Here is a 16,352-nt window from a genome sequence, read left to right on the forward strand (position 1 = left end):
AGGGAAGATACTTTTAATCAAACAGGAAAAAATGGTTAGGCAGATACTTCCAAGTCCCCAGTGGGGGTGGGTTCCTGCCTTGCCAAGCTCTGGGCGCTGGAGTAGCCATCAGGGCCCCTGGAACTCAAGAGCAGTGAAGACTGGCCCCCACCCCCGCAAGTGGGAATCAAAGGTGCCTTTGCTCTCCGACACCTGGTGAGGGGCCAAGGGATGGGCCAGAGGCTGTGGGCTGACAGGTGAGTCTGATGCTAACTGCGGGGCCTTGGCTGTCCTGAACCTGTTTTCTCATCTGTAAAACGGAGGTGATTATAGCGGCCCTTTCTTCTTATGACTGTGACAGTTAAATGAGAACGGAGGGGTGACAGTTCTCTGTAAACCGGAGCATGATCTATGAGGTCTCCAGGGTCTTATTTTTACAACCACTCTTTTTTTTTATATATGTTCAACATCCCCTGTCCTCCTCCTTTAGCTAAATGAAGCCAACACTTTCAGGAGAAGCCACTTCTGGAAGGACTCCATGGGTTAAAAGCAAATTGCTTCTATCACTCGGTCTCCAAGGAGCCAAAAAAAAAAAAAAAAAAGGTTATTGACAGCTTCCTATTAACCTGTGGTTTCACAGTCCTTATTTTTTATTGTTTTTGTTTTTCTGTTTATTTTATTGGACTTATTCATGTGAGTTATTATAACTAGATGGTGTGGAATATACAATGAATGAAAATGGCAAATGCTACAGTCTAGAAGACAACAGTCTCAGAATCGTCTCCCCAGAAGTTTAGCCATTACATGGAAGGTGAAGTGTGGTTTTATCCTGCACATGTCTGATTGTGCTGGAATCACCATCCTTCCGTCCATCCGCCCGCCCACCCACCATCATCTATCCATCGCTATCAGCCCACTCAGTCATGCGCCCATCCATCCATTCATCTCCACACCCATCATCCTTCCATCCATCCTCCATCTCCCCACCCATCCATCCTCCTTCCAGCCATCTATCCACCGCGTCAAGAATATTCATTGAAAGCTACTATGTGCCGGACACTGCTGTAGGTGCTGGAGATTCAGCAATGAAAAAAACAGACAAAATTCCTGTTCCAGTGGAGCTGGGTGGGTCTTTCTGGATGTTGTTGGCTACAGAGAGGCTTTTACCCTTGATCTCACCCTGCGGTCTCCCTGCCACTTGTCCTGGAGAGAGGAGGAAGCCGTGTGTGTGTGTGTGTGTGTGTGTGTGTGTGTGTGTGTGTGTGTGTGTAAGGGGGGAGGGATTGGCAGAATTTCAGCAGCAATGTTTTCACACATGTTCTACCACAAATAAAATGCTGGATTAATGAGCAATGACAGGAAATAATTCTCTGCTGTTGTAGCATAAGTTGAAGGAGATTTGCAGAACTAAATGGCTTAAAAATGGGCCAGCTTTCCTGTTTCCCAGAAGTCACACAGGGACAAGGCTCTGTACTAAGAAGGCTTCAGTTCTTACATGAAGCCCAGACATGGCAAACACAGCCAAGCTGACCCCCGGGGGCGAGATGGCACAGCTACTCATGTCTCAGCCTCCGTCCACATCCCAGAGCTCCCTCGAAGCCTGTGGTTGGGAACTGAGCCCATCTTTCTCTGACTGGTACCCAGGATGGCTGCCTTTCTCCTCTTCCCAAGCTTTATAGCTGCTGCACATTCTTATCTGCAATATGTTATTTGTGATAAGTATAGGAAGGTGGCAAGTCAGGGGCCTCGGTCCTGGTGACTCAGCCTTACATCCTGGGGCTTCCATCTGGGTAGTTTATGCAATTCATTTAACTTTTTTTTTCTTTGTTTTTATGGCTGCATCTAAGGCATATGGAAATTCCCAGGCTAGGGGTTGAATCAGAGCTGCAGATGAAGCCTACACAATAGCAACACCAGATCCGTTGCAACACCAGATCTGAGCCTCATCTGCATCCTATGCTGCAGCCTGCAGCAATGCTGGATTCTTAAGCCACTGAGCGAGGCCTGGGATCGAACCTGTATCCTCAAGGATACTATGTCAGGTCCTTAGTCCACTGAGCCACAACAGGAACTCATTTAACTTTCTGAGTTCCAGCTCTTTCATCTCTAAAATGGGTATAACCACACCCATCTCACACCACTGATGAATGAGGACATGGCTGGTGCAGCCTCTAGGACCAAAGTCAAGTTTGCCTCCATTCATTTCCCCCAAACTGGATTTTCAAGAGCGCTGGCTGTGCAGATGGGTCTCCTTTGCTTGACCTCTGTGCTGTGCCCAGCTTGAGAGCAGAGCGCTTTCTGCCATGCCCTCGGGCACTGACTTTTACCCTCCCAACACTGCATTAACGGCAGACAAATGCCTTTATTCTCCAGGGAGCAATATCGAATTCCACGGAGAGGAAATGAGACCAGGTTGGGCACTGACGGGTCCTCTTGACCTGCTGTCAGGAGCATCTCCTGCCTGTTCATTTCTCCTCGTGATCACGTCGCGAAGGAGCCACTCAATTACTCTGGCTGGATAATTACATTGATTCTGATCGGGAATGTTTTAAAGTTCCTCAAGTTCCTCATTATGTTACTGTTTCTTTTCTCTCTCTCTTTTTAAAATTACTTCTTGGATAAAACGCTCAATTTTTTCCCTTGCACTTTGAAAAAGGAAGTGAAAGCTTTCTTCAACTTTCTCTCTCTCTCTCTTTTTTTTTTTTTTTTTTTTTTTTGTCTTTTGTCTTTTTAGGGCTGTACCCACGGTATATGGAGGTTCCCAGGCCAGGGGCAAATTGGAGCTACAGCTGCCAGCCTACACCACAGCCACAGCAATGCAGGATCCAAGCCGAGTCTGTGACCTACACCACAGCTCACGGCAACACCAGATCCTTAACCCACTGAGCGAGGCCAGGGATCGAACCTGCAGCCTCATGGATGCCAGTATCCAGCCTTAACTGCTGAGCCATGGGATGGGAACTCCTTAAACTTTTCATTGAGAAATGAAAACCACCTTCCATTGAAGAGCTGACAGGGGGAGATATTTCCTTCAATCCCATCTTCGTGAAATCCCTTTATGATAAGTGTATTTCGTGACCTCAGCTAGAACCTCAGACTTCAAAAGGGGGTGAGTTTTAATTATGTACATTCAGCACTGACTTTTCAAGCAAGCAAGTTCTTCAAAGGGTATATGGACTTTGCAAATACAACGGAATTCTCTCCACTCCTACCACATCTGAAACTCGGGAATTTTTCACTGAAAACAAGGGTCAATTTTAGTTTCTGAAATCACATTTTCAGACAGAGAGGTTGCCTCAAAAATAAATCCAGTTTTCCTGTAACATGAGCTAGGAATTCTCGAGGAGAGTCTCCTAACCCTATTTAATTCTTCAAGGATTGATTCAGACTGGACTTGCTTCCAGAATGTTCCCTGTCCACACCCCTTCCAACCTCTGCTCCTTTTTTCACAATGAATTGTTGGCCATTTTTTTTAAAGGTGTGAAATACTATGACGGTAATGTTTAAAACTTTCTCCTTATCATTTAGAGGCACAACTGAAACACTTACAGATGGTATGTTATGACATCCAGGACTACATAGATAGGTTAGATTAGGGGCCCCTGCAGTAAGCCCCATGGCACCCCAAAACATCCCCTATCAGAGCCCTGAGCTTCCAGTCTGCAATCACCAGCTTACTAGCCTGCCAGCCCCACCTCAATACAGGCAACCCTGAGGTCAAGGTTTCTGCCTCTGAGTCTGTGGCCCCACTCTGCTTCTCAGGGTCTGCACCCAGGTACCCAGCAAAGACTAATGGTGTGAACGAGTGATTTTGCTATGATTGGCTCCGTTTCTCGCAGCCGGCTGGTCCTGAGATGGAGGCAGGGCCTGTGTCCTCTCAGCTTTCAGGAGAGAAGGTTGAATTTGGGCGCAGGCCATCCAGATGTGCACCCTGTCCAGGCAGCTTCCTAGCAAGGAGGTATGCAGTGAATGTTTCCTGACCTGAATTAAACAGAATCAAAGGAGCCAATCATCCATACATCAGAGAAAGTGGAATGGCAGAGCTTTCACCCTAAATGCGGTTATCTGACCTAGGGGTAGATATTATTCCTGCACGCCCAACCCGGGCTTAATGTAAGTCGTCTACACCCCTGGCGAGTAAGCACCATCCCTCATTTGCTTATTTTCTCAGCCCACATCATCCCAGGCGCTCGACGGGCTGCCCTCCTTGCTGGCGGCCGGGGAGCACATTCTTGGCTGGAGAGCCGTTTGCCAGCCTGGATTAAACAAAATCCAAACAGCCCCAAACCCCAACTCTTAGCATCAGCATGAAAACTACAGCCGGCAATCCTTCCTAGACACACACACACACACACACACAGAGTGGGGAAGTGCCCTCTGAAGGCGAGCCCTTACGAAATGCTCACAGCAGTAAAAGCAAAGTGAAATCCCACACGGGAAAGAAGCTTGGACATCTAGTCTGCGAGGCTGGAGAGGTGAGTGTGTGAGGGTGTGACCTGGTACACGCCGTCCTTCTGAATGGACTCCAAATGCCTATTTATTATACCAACATAAAACTAGAGTTCATATACTATTGCTTTTTTTAAAAGAAGAAGTCCCCTCCCTAACCACCCCTCCCCCCCCCTTTTTTTACAGTAAACCCCTTCATTTGGCAAACTATAATAGCTCAGATGCTACCTGATCTTTTTAAAAGTGAAGAAGTCTTAAAAGACAAATCAGATCATATTACTGCCCTGCCTTAAACCTCTCAGTGACATCTCACTGCCCTGGAGACAAAACCAAGTTCCCGCCACGGCCGACCGGGCTTGGCTCGCGCTGGCCCCTCCCTTTGCTCCAGCAGCATCAGCACCACGTCCCCCAGCCCCACAAGCCACTGGCTTCCAGTCGGCACTGCTTCCCTCCTCAGAGCCATTGCACACGGGGTCCCCTCCGCCCAAGCCCACCTGTGCGGGTTCTCCACCCCCTCTTCCCTGTGGTCTGGGCTCAGAGGTCAGCTCCACGGCGAGGTCTTCCCCCAACCACTCATCGATGTCCAGTCCCCTCCCTCTGCCTAGGCCTCCTCTCAATCCCTTTCTCCCACTTCCTTCATTGCACGCCCTCTAACCTTTTTAATTTACTCTTTTTCAAGACGGTCTTCCCCCTAAGAATGCAAGTGCCAAGAGGGCGAGAAAAGCGTCTGTCCTGTTCACGGCTATAATAACCGCAAGGTCTGTCAACGTGCACGCTACGCTTTGGGAGCTGAGTTGCTGGGTGTTTCAGATTCAGCCCCATCCCCTTGTGAGATGACTCCACGACTCCAGCTCTCCTTGTAAGAGAAGATTTCCCACAAAAAATCAAAGGAAGCACGGAGGGTAATTTTTGAGTGCGAATGCTGCTTTTCTTTTCTAGTCCAGGGAGAGATATTTACTATTATTCTAAATATCCTTTGCCCGAAGGGCTCAAATGATTCACATTTTTTCTTCCCCCCATAAATGTGGCCCACTTAGTCCTCAGCCTCTTCAGACCAAAGGCTCCAAGAGACTCCTTAATGGATGGACTCAACTGAGTTTAAACTCCCACACGAACCTCCAGATCCTGCTTTTGCCAAAGAGTCATTTCCAAGACAGGTCTTCATGTTAACTATCCAAAGACATAAAACACACTCTCTCACATACACGCAAAGGTTTGCAGTAATTAATGATACCCCCACAAGGAAACCCCCGCCAATGATTCCTGTAAGACGCAGCTGAAATCATGACACCATGTTTAAAAGAACTCTGGCCAGTCCCTGTATTTTCAGGCTTTTGGGTCCAATTTGTCAATGATGACAGTTGGTGAAATTTCAGAGTTAGGATTTTGGAAAGTTTTGATAAAGCATAAACAAGGGATGTGAAGAAAAAAATTCTTTTTTCTTTCTTTCTCTCCCTTTAAACCATGCATAATCCTTGGTTCTTTGGGATGCTGGGAGACTTTCGTATCATTCAAGCAGTCGCTGACTCATCTCTTTGAAAGTTGCTTTGGGGGCTAAGACTTAATTCACATTTTTAACATTCGACACTCACGTCTGAATCAGCAGTGGGGAGGAAGTCGGGAGGAGGTTGGGTGTTTGGAGGTGGGCCAGTTTAAAACGAGCCAGTTACCCAGAAACCGTGGGCGTGTTATATGGCACTAGAAGTGCTTCACAGCAACTAGCAGGAGTTCTGGAAAAAAAAGAAAAAGCCTTTAACGTTTCAAAGGTTCCAATGCTTCTGGGAGCTAAAAAATAATAATAATAATAATACCACCGTCTATTTGTGGAGTGACATGCTATTTACGAAGACATCTGATCTCATTTAATTCTCTCTCCCACGCTCATGGGGACCCTATGAGGTAAGAGAATGACCGCGTTGAGATAATTCTGGAGATTAAAAGCAGCCTGGAAACTCTGCAATGGGTGATGGATGACTGAGTGGCCTGGACAGCTCGACCTCCCCCTTAGCTGTGGGCTTTTGTGATTAATTCACCCACTAGCTTAGGAAGTTTCTTTCCATCGGAGAAAATTAAAAACACCACTCTCTGGACAGGAATGTGGGATCATAAATGAGAACCAAATAGAAAAGATTTACGCAAAAGCACAAGCTCAGCAAAAGAGAAAACTTAGAAATCGCTAATAAGGTATAAATCAAGGAAAGGCTATTAGCAAACCCCAGGTAAGAAAAAAAAAAAATCGTTTAAAATGATTTGCTGCGCTCTTAGCAATACCATTTCTACCTATGATTTTGGAAAATCTCCAGGGTAATGTGGCTTGTATCCTTAAACACTGCCATGAAGAGTTTCCAATTTGAAGGGTTTTACACAAAATTACAGACAGGACCAGAAAGTAATGTCTTGCTTTTGTGTCTCCAGAATCATAGAATTTTTAGAGGTGTAGGCTTTCCTCATCTGTGCATGCATTGCCCGCAACAACAAACACAGGTGTCAAAAGTGTTAAGATGGGTGAACAGACAAGCGAAAGAGAGGGTGGTGGACGAGTGGGTGGGTGGATGGATGGATGGATGGATGGATGGATGGATGGAATGATGAAAAGATGGACAAACAGTTGGACGGATGGGTGGATAGATGGATAGAATGAATCAATTCATAGATGAGGGAAGGAAGGAAGGGAGGGAAGGAGGAAAGATAGATAAAGACTAATTCCTTGTACTGATAAAAAAATAAAGGCCAGAGGAGTTACCAGTGTGTCTGTATTACCAGAGACACGTAGAATCAGGATTGAGGCTACTAGGGCTCTTCCAGTGTTTCTGCCGAGTGTTTCCAGCCTAGAGTTTCCTCTCTTCCATCTGCCTCGTTCATCAAGAGTTCTGAAATGCTTACCATGCAGATGGACAAAGTAGTCTCAGTCATCGGGAACCACTTTTGGAGGCCTACAGGCTGGTGAGCTTGTGCCCATTGTGCCTACGTGACAATCAGGAGAGGACGCACAGAGGGACTTTTCTGTGGCCCCTTTGAGCTCGTCAAGAACGAGAAAAGGATGAAGACCGCTCAGCTTCTCATCAACTTCCTGCCAACCTCATGCTCCTGAGACTCACACGGCGAGCTGGCCGGTGACGCCGGGCTCTACCTGGGCCGGTGGCGTATCGGAAACAGAGGACTCCCGCCGGCCCTGTACTAACCTCACCCTTTAAGAGGGAATTCTTTGCCCCAAGTAACGAGTTATTCTGCCCCGGCCTGGGGAGTTTGAAAGACACGGAGCGCCCCGCTTCTCGGAGCCACCTGCCTTCCTCTGGAAGAGCTCCCGCTGAGTATCTAGACTTGCCACGCTCTGCTTCCTGGTGGTGCCGGCCTAAGACGCTTTCACTTGCGGCTCAGGGCTGTGGCCTCTGCCTTCAGACTTGGCGCGTTCCTCCACCAGGTCTTGGCGACTCCCTTGAGCTGTGCTTAAGACAGAGCCACGGGCAAAGACGAGGCACACCTGAAATCTTCATGCTAAGGGGCAACGGACAGGAGAAGCAGTACCTTGACGTGCTAAGATGCCTCACCCACCACTCACGTGAAAGGACGATGCCCACGACGCATCGTCCTTTCTGTCCCACAGGCCATTTGAAAGGAGGCCCAAGAGCCTACTGCTGGTAAAAGCCTAACCACATTCTGTAACAATCCGGCCCCCTCCCGGGTCTTTTAAACGGCCTCACACCAGGGCTGCCCCCTCGCCTGCCGGCTGCCAGTCAGCACCTGCATCATGAGCCCAACGTTTCCTTTCATCAAACCCAGTGAGCAGGCTTGGCCTCGGGAGTGCCATAAAGATAAGCACTGAGAAGGTCTCAAGGTTTAAAAAAAGAAGCTGGCATCATAACAAGTGCGTGTTTTCCTTCACTAATGAAAACCTTCCGACGTCAGCACAACGTTTTTGTTGGGGGTGGGCCCTTGGAAGTACCGGAACGCATCAGAATCTGTAACCACTCCACGTTGCATCTACCTCCACCCCCTTCGAATGGCCCCATAATGAATCCGTCTTCCTTTTTTTCTGGGGGAACCAAGTCTAGAGTTTCAGAAAGGTGTTACATGAGGCAGAATGAGATGATCTATCGAAAAGGAAAAGTCACTTCCTCTAAACTTTAAGATTGGATAAAGGGGTGTGGTGTCAGAAGCGAGGACACCACAAGTCCTCAAACCACTAACACATTTCAGATCCGCCCTGGGGCCAACCCGGAAGGAAGACGCCCCTCGCCACATGCCACTCATCCAGCCTCGCCCCCTCTGCCCGGTGGCCTTACCAGGCCCAGATGGAGCTGGAGGTGCAAATTAAAACCAGGCGTGATGGTAATTTGCGATTTCTAAACAAAGAGCATCCGAGCCCACCACTTCCCAGCAGAGAGCTTGGGCCTCGTGCCATATGTACTGCAACCTGGGTGACCCTCTCAGATTGGCACCGACCATGGAATTTTTTCTGGAAGCTTCCATGGGTGCTCTGGCCAGAAAACCGGGGCGCTCTCTGCTCAGCTGTTTCCCAGCACACATTTCAAGTTGCAGCCCGCCTCTAAGAGCAGCTGGAAGCATGGGTACTTGCCCGGTTGAAGGGTTCATGATGCAACCTCCTTTGTCAGCAGCCGTTTTGCAGCTACAGCCCCTCTCCAGTGTGTCATGGTTCATCCCGAAATTGTGGCCCAGCTCATGTGCCAGCGTCACGGCCGCGCCTAGGGGACTGTCTGAATGGTCCTCAAAGAAAACACAAGGGCACAATGTATAGTTCACATCTTTGGGGCTCTTTCCCAGTCCCCCCTCATCCCAGTGTCCCAGCCCTGCCCCCAGGCAGTTCTCCTTCATTAACATTTAATGGGATCCCATCTCCTATAAGGACCCAAGATAGAGCCCCATTATTCAGTTCAAACTTAAAAAAGATTCAACCTATCCTATTAAACCAATTTCGGGTCCCCTCAGCCGAGGAATGAATTCTTCACGAACAAGCGTGGATTCCTTGTGTCTGCATGAAATAATCGAGGCAGTCATATCCTGCCCGCTTCCTACAACTCTCACCAGACCCCATTTCACTGAATAGAGCAAAAAGTGGTCCTGCATCACAGGAAGAAGCAGTTCGTGCCTTCATGGGTAACACAAGTACCACTTTAGCCTTGATATCAAGTCGGTAGGGGGAGGGCACTTTGTACATTAAACAAGATCTGAGCCATTGTGCCTGTTCCTTCCTGTCCGCTTGGTAGGGAAGGGTACTTGGAAAGTTTACAACAGTTCACCATAAAAGCTAACCCCATAGTGTCATCTGCCTGAAGGCTCATTGAATTAAGACCGTAATCCAGTTCCGCCTCACCCTTGATTCGTCAGGTAGCCTTGGGAAAGGGATGGAGTCATTCTGACCCTCTGCCTTTGGTGGCTGGGAGTTCACGGGACCTTTTGCTTGGGTTTGGAAGGTAGGTTCTCCATCCCGCAAGCGCTGCTTGGCCGCTCCTAACTTAGTGCAGGACATGCATGGCTTGGCTCAATGGATATTAGAGGTTACCTTTGAAAATGTTGTCACTCGACTTTCACAAACCAGCGAATGTGATCTGCAGAAATCACACCATGGCTGGTGTTTCTGAAAGGGCTTGTACATCAAGGTATAATGAAAGTGACTTAGTTGAATCCTGCTTTGTGCTACCCAGGAAAGAGGTAACAGATTCCCAAGGGGCTTCCAGGAAACAGGGACATGGTGCTTTAGAGAGAGCATCCTTCCTGACGCAGACAACCTTTGGGAGGCCTCTACATTACAGGTGTGTTCATCTACCGTTGCGTAGGTTTGCTGGTGGTAACGGTGGTAGCTGCTGTTCTTCCTGGCCCTTGGTCTAAGAAAGGCGTGGTATGTCAAGAAACCGAGTTATACTTAGAAGAGATGAAATTCCTAATTAATCACTTTGTTTAGATTCCACAGTTTCCTGTTGTAGGAAACTTCACAAATATGTTAGAGGAAATCAATTTTCTTCAATCTGAGAATTCAGAGGGCTGGATTTAGCATGCCTTGGCACAAAATTCAAGGAATGCATCCTTAAAAAGTGACTCTTCATCAGATTCTTTCGTATCCCTGAATATCTTGGTTTTGTTTTTAATTGCCAAACTGTTTTACATTCTTTCACGCACAGGTGATTATAAACAGACTGTCTCTTAAGAGGCTGATAAACAGTTGATATTTCTAATAAGACAAAAACTTCTTTACTCCAGCATTATCTCAAACCAAGACTATTTCAGTCCAGTGGGATACAAAGGCACGGCTTTAAGTTATTACAATGCATGATTTGCTCGATCTTAGAAAAACAGAGAGACAGTCCCAGAATGCTTGTTTCCAACGTGATCAGGATTTCTGCTCCCTTGCTGTAGGATTTCCTTCCTCGTAGGGTTGTGAGTCCTTGAAAGAGGCAAGGTCACAGGTGACACCCAGAGTTTAACGTCGGAGACACCACAGGAGAAAGTTGGGAAGTTTTAGATCTGGTCAAGATATGGAGCTTGTTTTTCTCGTGAATTTCAGAGGCATTAAAGGAGCTGTGGACTTCCAACCCCCTCGATGCTTCTCTTCCACGTGGAGCAAACAAGGAGTGTGCCTCGGAGAGGTCTTCCCTGCTGCCAAGCGCATCCACCAGACCGCCTGTTAGGGACCCTCAGTCTTGACTTGCTTTCCTACAGCAGGGCATTTGTCTGCTTATATCGCCCTCATTCATTTTCATCCATTAAAAAAAAAATAGTCTTCTTGGTCTGCTTTCAAAGAAGGAATCTCGATCGAACGATTGTATGGAAACAGAATAAAGGATGTGACCTTGGGAAAGCCGTTTAATAGGGTCAGATCAGTAGAACATTTCAACACTCCCCAGCGACAGGACCTGCCAGGCTTATCAGGGGTTCAGTTTCAGCTCTAAAAACTACGCCGGTTTTAAGTGGCAACCTCAGTAGCAACCGACCGTGGAACCGTGAAACAGAAAATGAATCCCTCTTAAAACTTTACAGGCTGCCCTATAAAAATACAGTTGGGATCTGACTTGAAATTAACCTGGCATCAATGAAAACCAAACTTTCCAGTGATTCCCAAGGTGGAGATCACAGACAGGGCTTCCCGCTTCCAAGGAAACCAGAGGGAGCCCATCTGAGCCAGAGGTCCACTGAGTTGGTGCGATCCCTCCAAACAGCCACCCCAGCCTCCGTATTTAGTGCATATTCATGTTCATTATCAATGCGACCGAAGAGAAGAGGAAAATATTCCTGGGAGATGTTCACTAAGATGAGGTTGGGCAGTAGGTGGAGAGAAAATAAAAGTCAGCAGAACATGACCCGTTCAGCCCTTTAGGACAACAGAATATTCACCAACGTTCTGTTTGAAAAAATGTGGAGGAATTCACAGTTTCTTGGAAGGGCAAGGTTCTGTTTGTTTAACAGAGATGGCGGAATGGTGTCCAAAGATACTCCCTGTCTGAGGGCTGGTGCAAAGGGGACACTCCATTTTCCCAGCAGACACAGCAAGAGCAAGGGGTGAAAAAACCTTTTTTTTTTAAAATTATCTGATGAAGGGGAGCCTATTAAAGCTACTTCCCTCTTAAATTCATCACAACAAGTCTCAGAGATTCCGCCCATTTTATTTCCCTTTACAAACACAGGTAGCCCTTACATGACCAAAAAATCCTTATACAGCAGTAAACCCAGGTCTCTGCCTTCCAAGAATAAGGTTATTATAAAGGCAAGTTGGACACGGGCCAGGAGGTATGCATGTCAAGCACCTGAGGTGGGAAATGGTTAAAAACCTCAGTCTTGGAGCTACTGGGCCTGGAGGCAGCACCCTCAGCAAACCATTCGCAGGATAATGTTTGCTGAGACCCTGGTCCCTCCAGGAAGCTGAGTGATGAGGGGCAACCCCAGTGCCCTGACTCATCCCCATGCTGGGAGGCATTCCTGGATGCAAATGCTTTGCCCCAAATCCAAGCGGAAACCTTTTCTCCGTAAAAGGTGTAGACAGGCTTCCATGGAGCTGTTTTTCCACCTACCTTTCCTGTGCACAGCTTCCTGTGTGCTATAAACCGTCCCGGGAATACTGTCGGCTACAGAAGCTCATATGCAGCAGTTAGAAAAGAGGGTAGGATTATATTAACAAGAAGGACCTAAATTTACAACGTCTGATCCAAGTAGAGATTTCCTGAGAAATCATCAGATTTCCTGGCAAATAGGTGTGGACATTGCTGCTGGCTTCTCGGTGCTTCTCACTTACCATAACGATCCCCCCCGACTGTTCTGCTGTGCACATGCTCATGATGGGTGCCATGCCAATGGTGGTCCCTTGAAAATAAACTCCACTGGAAAACCAAAGAAAGGGCATTCTTAAATTAATAGAGAATAAAGACAGTTCCTAATATGGGCAATTCTGTGGGACATTCTTGCATTCCAATAGGAACTATGAAAGCACAGGCAAAGAGGAAGAGAGCTGCGTGAGAGTAGGCTGACAGGTGATTTTTATCTCAGGTTCTTCTAAACTTTATTTTCCAGGTGCATCCCCTAATCCTTTTTTCAAGACTCAAGACAACAACCACTTGTAACTTGTATATTTATAGGACGTATCTCGTCTATTTCCTAATGAACTGGGGGGAGCTGCTCCTTTTAAACCATCGCTGCTGATGGAAGGGCTAGAAAGAGTCACAGAGAATCACTGTCGACAAATGAAGTGCGTTCAATGCTTTACTAGGTTTTCTGTTGCAGCTGAACTTTGCTTCCCTTGGTAACATTACGATTAGGTCAGAAACCCAACTCTTCCAAAATGTCCTGCTAATGCAGCCTGAAAAAGTGAAATTGGCAAGAAAATGACTGATCCTCTGGCTTCAGTGAGGAAGTAAGCACTCACAAAGCCTCGGCACCCCAGGAGGAAGCTTCTGGAAGGGGACCTCGGGGCTTAGGAGCAGGTTTTCTCATACATGGGATCTTAATCAATGAATCTAATGCCATCAAGGTCTGTTTAGTGCAACACTGTTAATTCCAACCTCATGCATTAAAAATGAAACACTGCGGGAGTGCCCGTCGTGGTGCAATGGTTAATGAATCCAACTAGGAACCATGAGGTTGAGGGTTCGATCCCTGGCCTCGCTCCGTGGATTAAGGATCTGGTGTTGCCCTGAGCTGTGGTGTAGGTCGCAGATGCGGCTTGGATCTGGCGTTGCTGTGGCTCTGGTGTAGGCCAGTGGCTACAGCTCCGATTCGACCCCTACCCTGGGAACCACCATATGCTGTGGGTGCGGCCCTAGAAAAGGCAAAAAGACAAAACAAAACAAAACAAAACAAATTAAATGCTGTATTCGCTGAATCTCCTTTAAAGGAAACGAAAGACTTACCCGTGTTTTCTTGGCCACGTACATACATAGATTTTACACATATTATTTGAAAAGTTATATATTTAGGCAGTGCTCAATTGAATGAAATGGGAGAAGTGTATATAAAATATAACCTCAGGAGTTCCCATGGTGGCTTAGCTGTAACGAACCTGACTAGGAACCATGAGGACTCGGGTTCAATCCCTGGCCCTGCTCTTGGGTTATGGATCCAGTGTTGCCAAGAGCTGTTGTGTAGGTCACAGACGTGGCTCGGATTTTGTGTTGCTACTGCTGTGGCTGTGGTGCAGGCAGGCAGCTGTAGCTCCGATTGGACCCCTAGCCTGGGAGCCTCCATATGCCTCAGGTGCGACCCTAAAAAGCATATAAGTAAATAAATAAAATATAACCTCATCTATGTATGTACGTATGTGTCCATCCCTCTATCCGTCTATCCATCCATCCTATTACACGCATACCAACAATGGCAGGGATTGCAGCTTTTATACGGACACATCTACAGAGACCATTCTAACAGATACAATTTTATATATGTATATGTCAATAATAAGGTTATATAAGAGGCTAATTTATTTCCAGATGTTCAAGTTGGACAGGCTCCATCTGGGAGAAAAACAAATCAAAACAAAATACTCTGACTCTACTTTTAGTAGTTCAGGATTAATCAATGCATAAAATATGAAGCAACCACAAATATCCAGGGCGGGGGCGAACAGAAAGCAACCCTGTGAAATGGCCAAAGCAAATTATCAGGGAACGCCAACAGCCTCGTTTCAGATGCCGGCCTTTCCTAAAGGGAGGATGGGGAAGAGTTTTCAGCTTCCCACAAATGTTCAGTAAACTAGACCTAGTTCCACCGGGAAAGTGCCTCTGACCCCAAAGTATTCAATTCAGTGGCACGGGCAAGTGAGCACATAAAGACGGCACACACTGTTTAAGGATTTTAATAAAAGGCCCTCACTTGGGAGTTTCCTGGTGGAAAGAATCTGACTAGGAACCATGAGGATGCGGGTTCAATCCCTGGCCTCACTCAGTGGGTTAAGGATCTGGTGTTGCCGTGAGCTGTGGTGTGGATTGCAGACACGGCTCAGATCTGGCGTGGCTGTGGCTGTGGTGTAGGCATCAGCTGTAGCTCTGATTCGACCCCTAGCTTGAGAAGTTCCATATGCCACAGGTGCAGCCCTAAAAAGCAAAAGAAAAAAAGCTGACACTTGAGGAAAAATCTACTCATACCAACTTAGATGACGTTTTTTTCGTTTAAATATACAGGTGTCTGTACTATCTGTACTATATTACCAATGTATTATGCTATATAATCGGTGCGTTTTTCCTCATTTTTTTATCTTCCCGACACGGATCACGCTCCGAAAGGTGCTTGCTTATTACTGTCTTCTCCCAGGAGCCTGGAGACGCCCGAGAGTGGAGCTTACAGCATTGGTCATTGTTACGTGCAAAGCCCCTAAAACATGCTGGGTGCCTAATTCGTGCTCAGCACACATGGACGGAGCAGTAGAACACAACGTCCCGCTACGACACTGCTGCTATTCTCTGATCTAGAGGACCGGAGGGACAGCCAAACAGGAGGAATAAAGATGTGCTTTCTCCAGGCAGCTGACGAAGCTCACCCTAACGTACCCTCAAGTTCAGCTCTGCCATCAACATTTTTCACTAATAATGACAGAAAATGGGCTTTGAAAAAATAAACGACTCCAGGACCCCTTATATCAAGACTAAGCCCAGGAAAAGCTGCGTAGAGGAAATGTCCAGATCTGTTAGGAGCAGGAAAGAAGACCTTAGCGATACACAACATTGTAAATCAACCCTACTTCAATGAAATTTAAAAAATGGAAAAAAGGAAAGAAAGAGGGAGAAAGAAACACAGCAGCTAGAGGGAGAGGTTTCCCAGGGGATGCAAAGACAGACTTTTCCAACAGATCCCGAATTGCAGTGGAGATGGCCTCTCCCTGTCTCCACCCACCCCCCACCCTGGGGGCTGGGAAGCCCCCCATCCCCCATCTGGCTGGTCTGCTCTGCAGACGGGTGGGAAGCTTCAGGGCCCCGCAGGTGAGGCTAAGAGAAGGGCAGGCGTGCTGAGGTCCCTCCTTTTGTTGAGCCGAAGAGAGACAAGAGACACCCTACCTGATCAGCTGTGCGTTGTCATGAGACTTTCGAGGTAGAAGCTTCATCTTTCTCCAGTCCAGAAACTCATGGAGGCTCGTGAAGGGGTCCTGACTTATCGAGCACTTGTCGATGTCGTTCCACACCTCCACGCCCACCAGCACTATTCGGATGTTCAGCGGTCTGTAAAACTAGGAAGAGGGAAAACAGGCGACCTTGGGGGACCCTGGTAACGAGAATTCACAATGCCGGCAGACGCGCATGTTCTGAATGTCACTAACACGACGGGAAAAACATCTCTGCGCCCCCTTGCTCCTGGGGCATTCCAATTTAAGAAATATTCTCAGCATCCGAGGCAAAGTGATGTGTCAGCTGGGTTCTCAAAGTGGCTGACCAGTTAGATGTCAGGGGTATCAGCCTTTCTGATGTCTGCCCTTATTCGCAGGCAAGTGCATC

General features: G+C 47.3%; 1 protein-coding gene across 4 annotated transcripts in view; it reads right to left on the minus strand.

The window, feature by feature from the left end:
* ADAM12 (ADAM metallopeptidase domain 12) overlaps positions 1-16,352 on the minus strand; it is a 379,957-nt gene that overhangs the window by 83,988 nt on the left and 279,617 nt on the right. For all 4 annotated transcript variants that reach the window (XM_021072593.1, XM_021072591.1, XM_021072592.1 and 1 more), the window contains 3 exons: positions 15,918-16,087; positions 12,671-12,755; positions 9,005-9,153 (listed from right to left, as the gene is read on the minus strand). In XM_021072593.1, coding sequence (XP_020928252.1) covers positions 9,005-9,153; positions 12,671-12,755; positions 15,918-16,087 — 404 coding nt within the window. The remainder of the gene's footprint in view (positions 1-9,004; positions 9,154-12,670; positions 12,756-15,917; positions 16,088-16,352) is intronic.

This window comes from Sus scrofa, chromosome 14 (assembly GCF_000003025.6).
Source record: "Sus scrofa isolate TJ Tabasco breed Duroc chromosome 14, Sscrofa11.1, whole genome shotgun sequence".
NCBI classification, from domain to species: Eukaryota; Metazoa; Chordata; class Mammalia; order Artiodactyla; family Suidae; genus Sus; species Sus scrofa.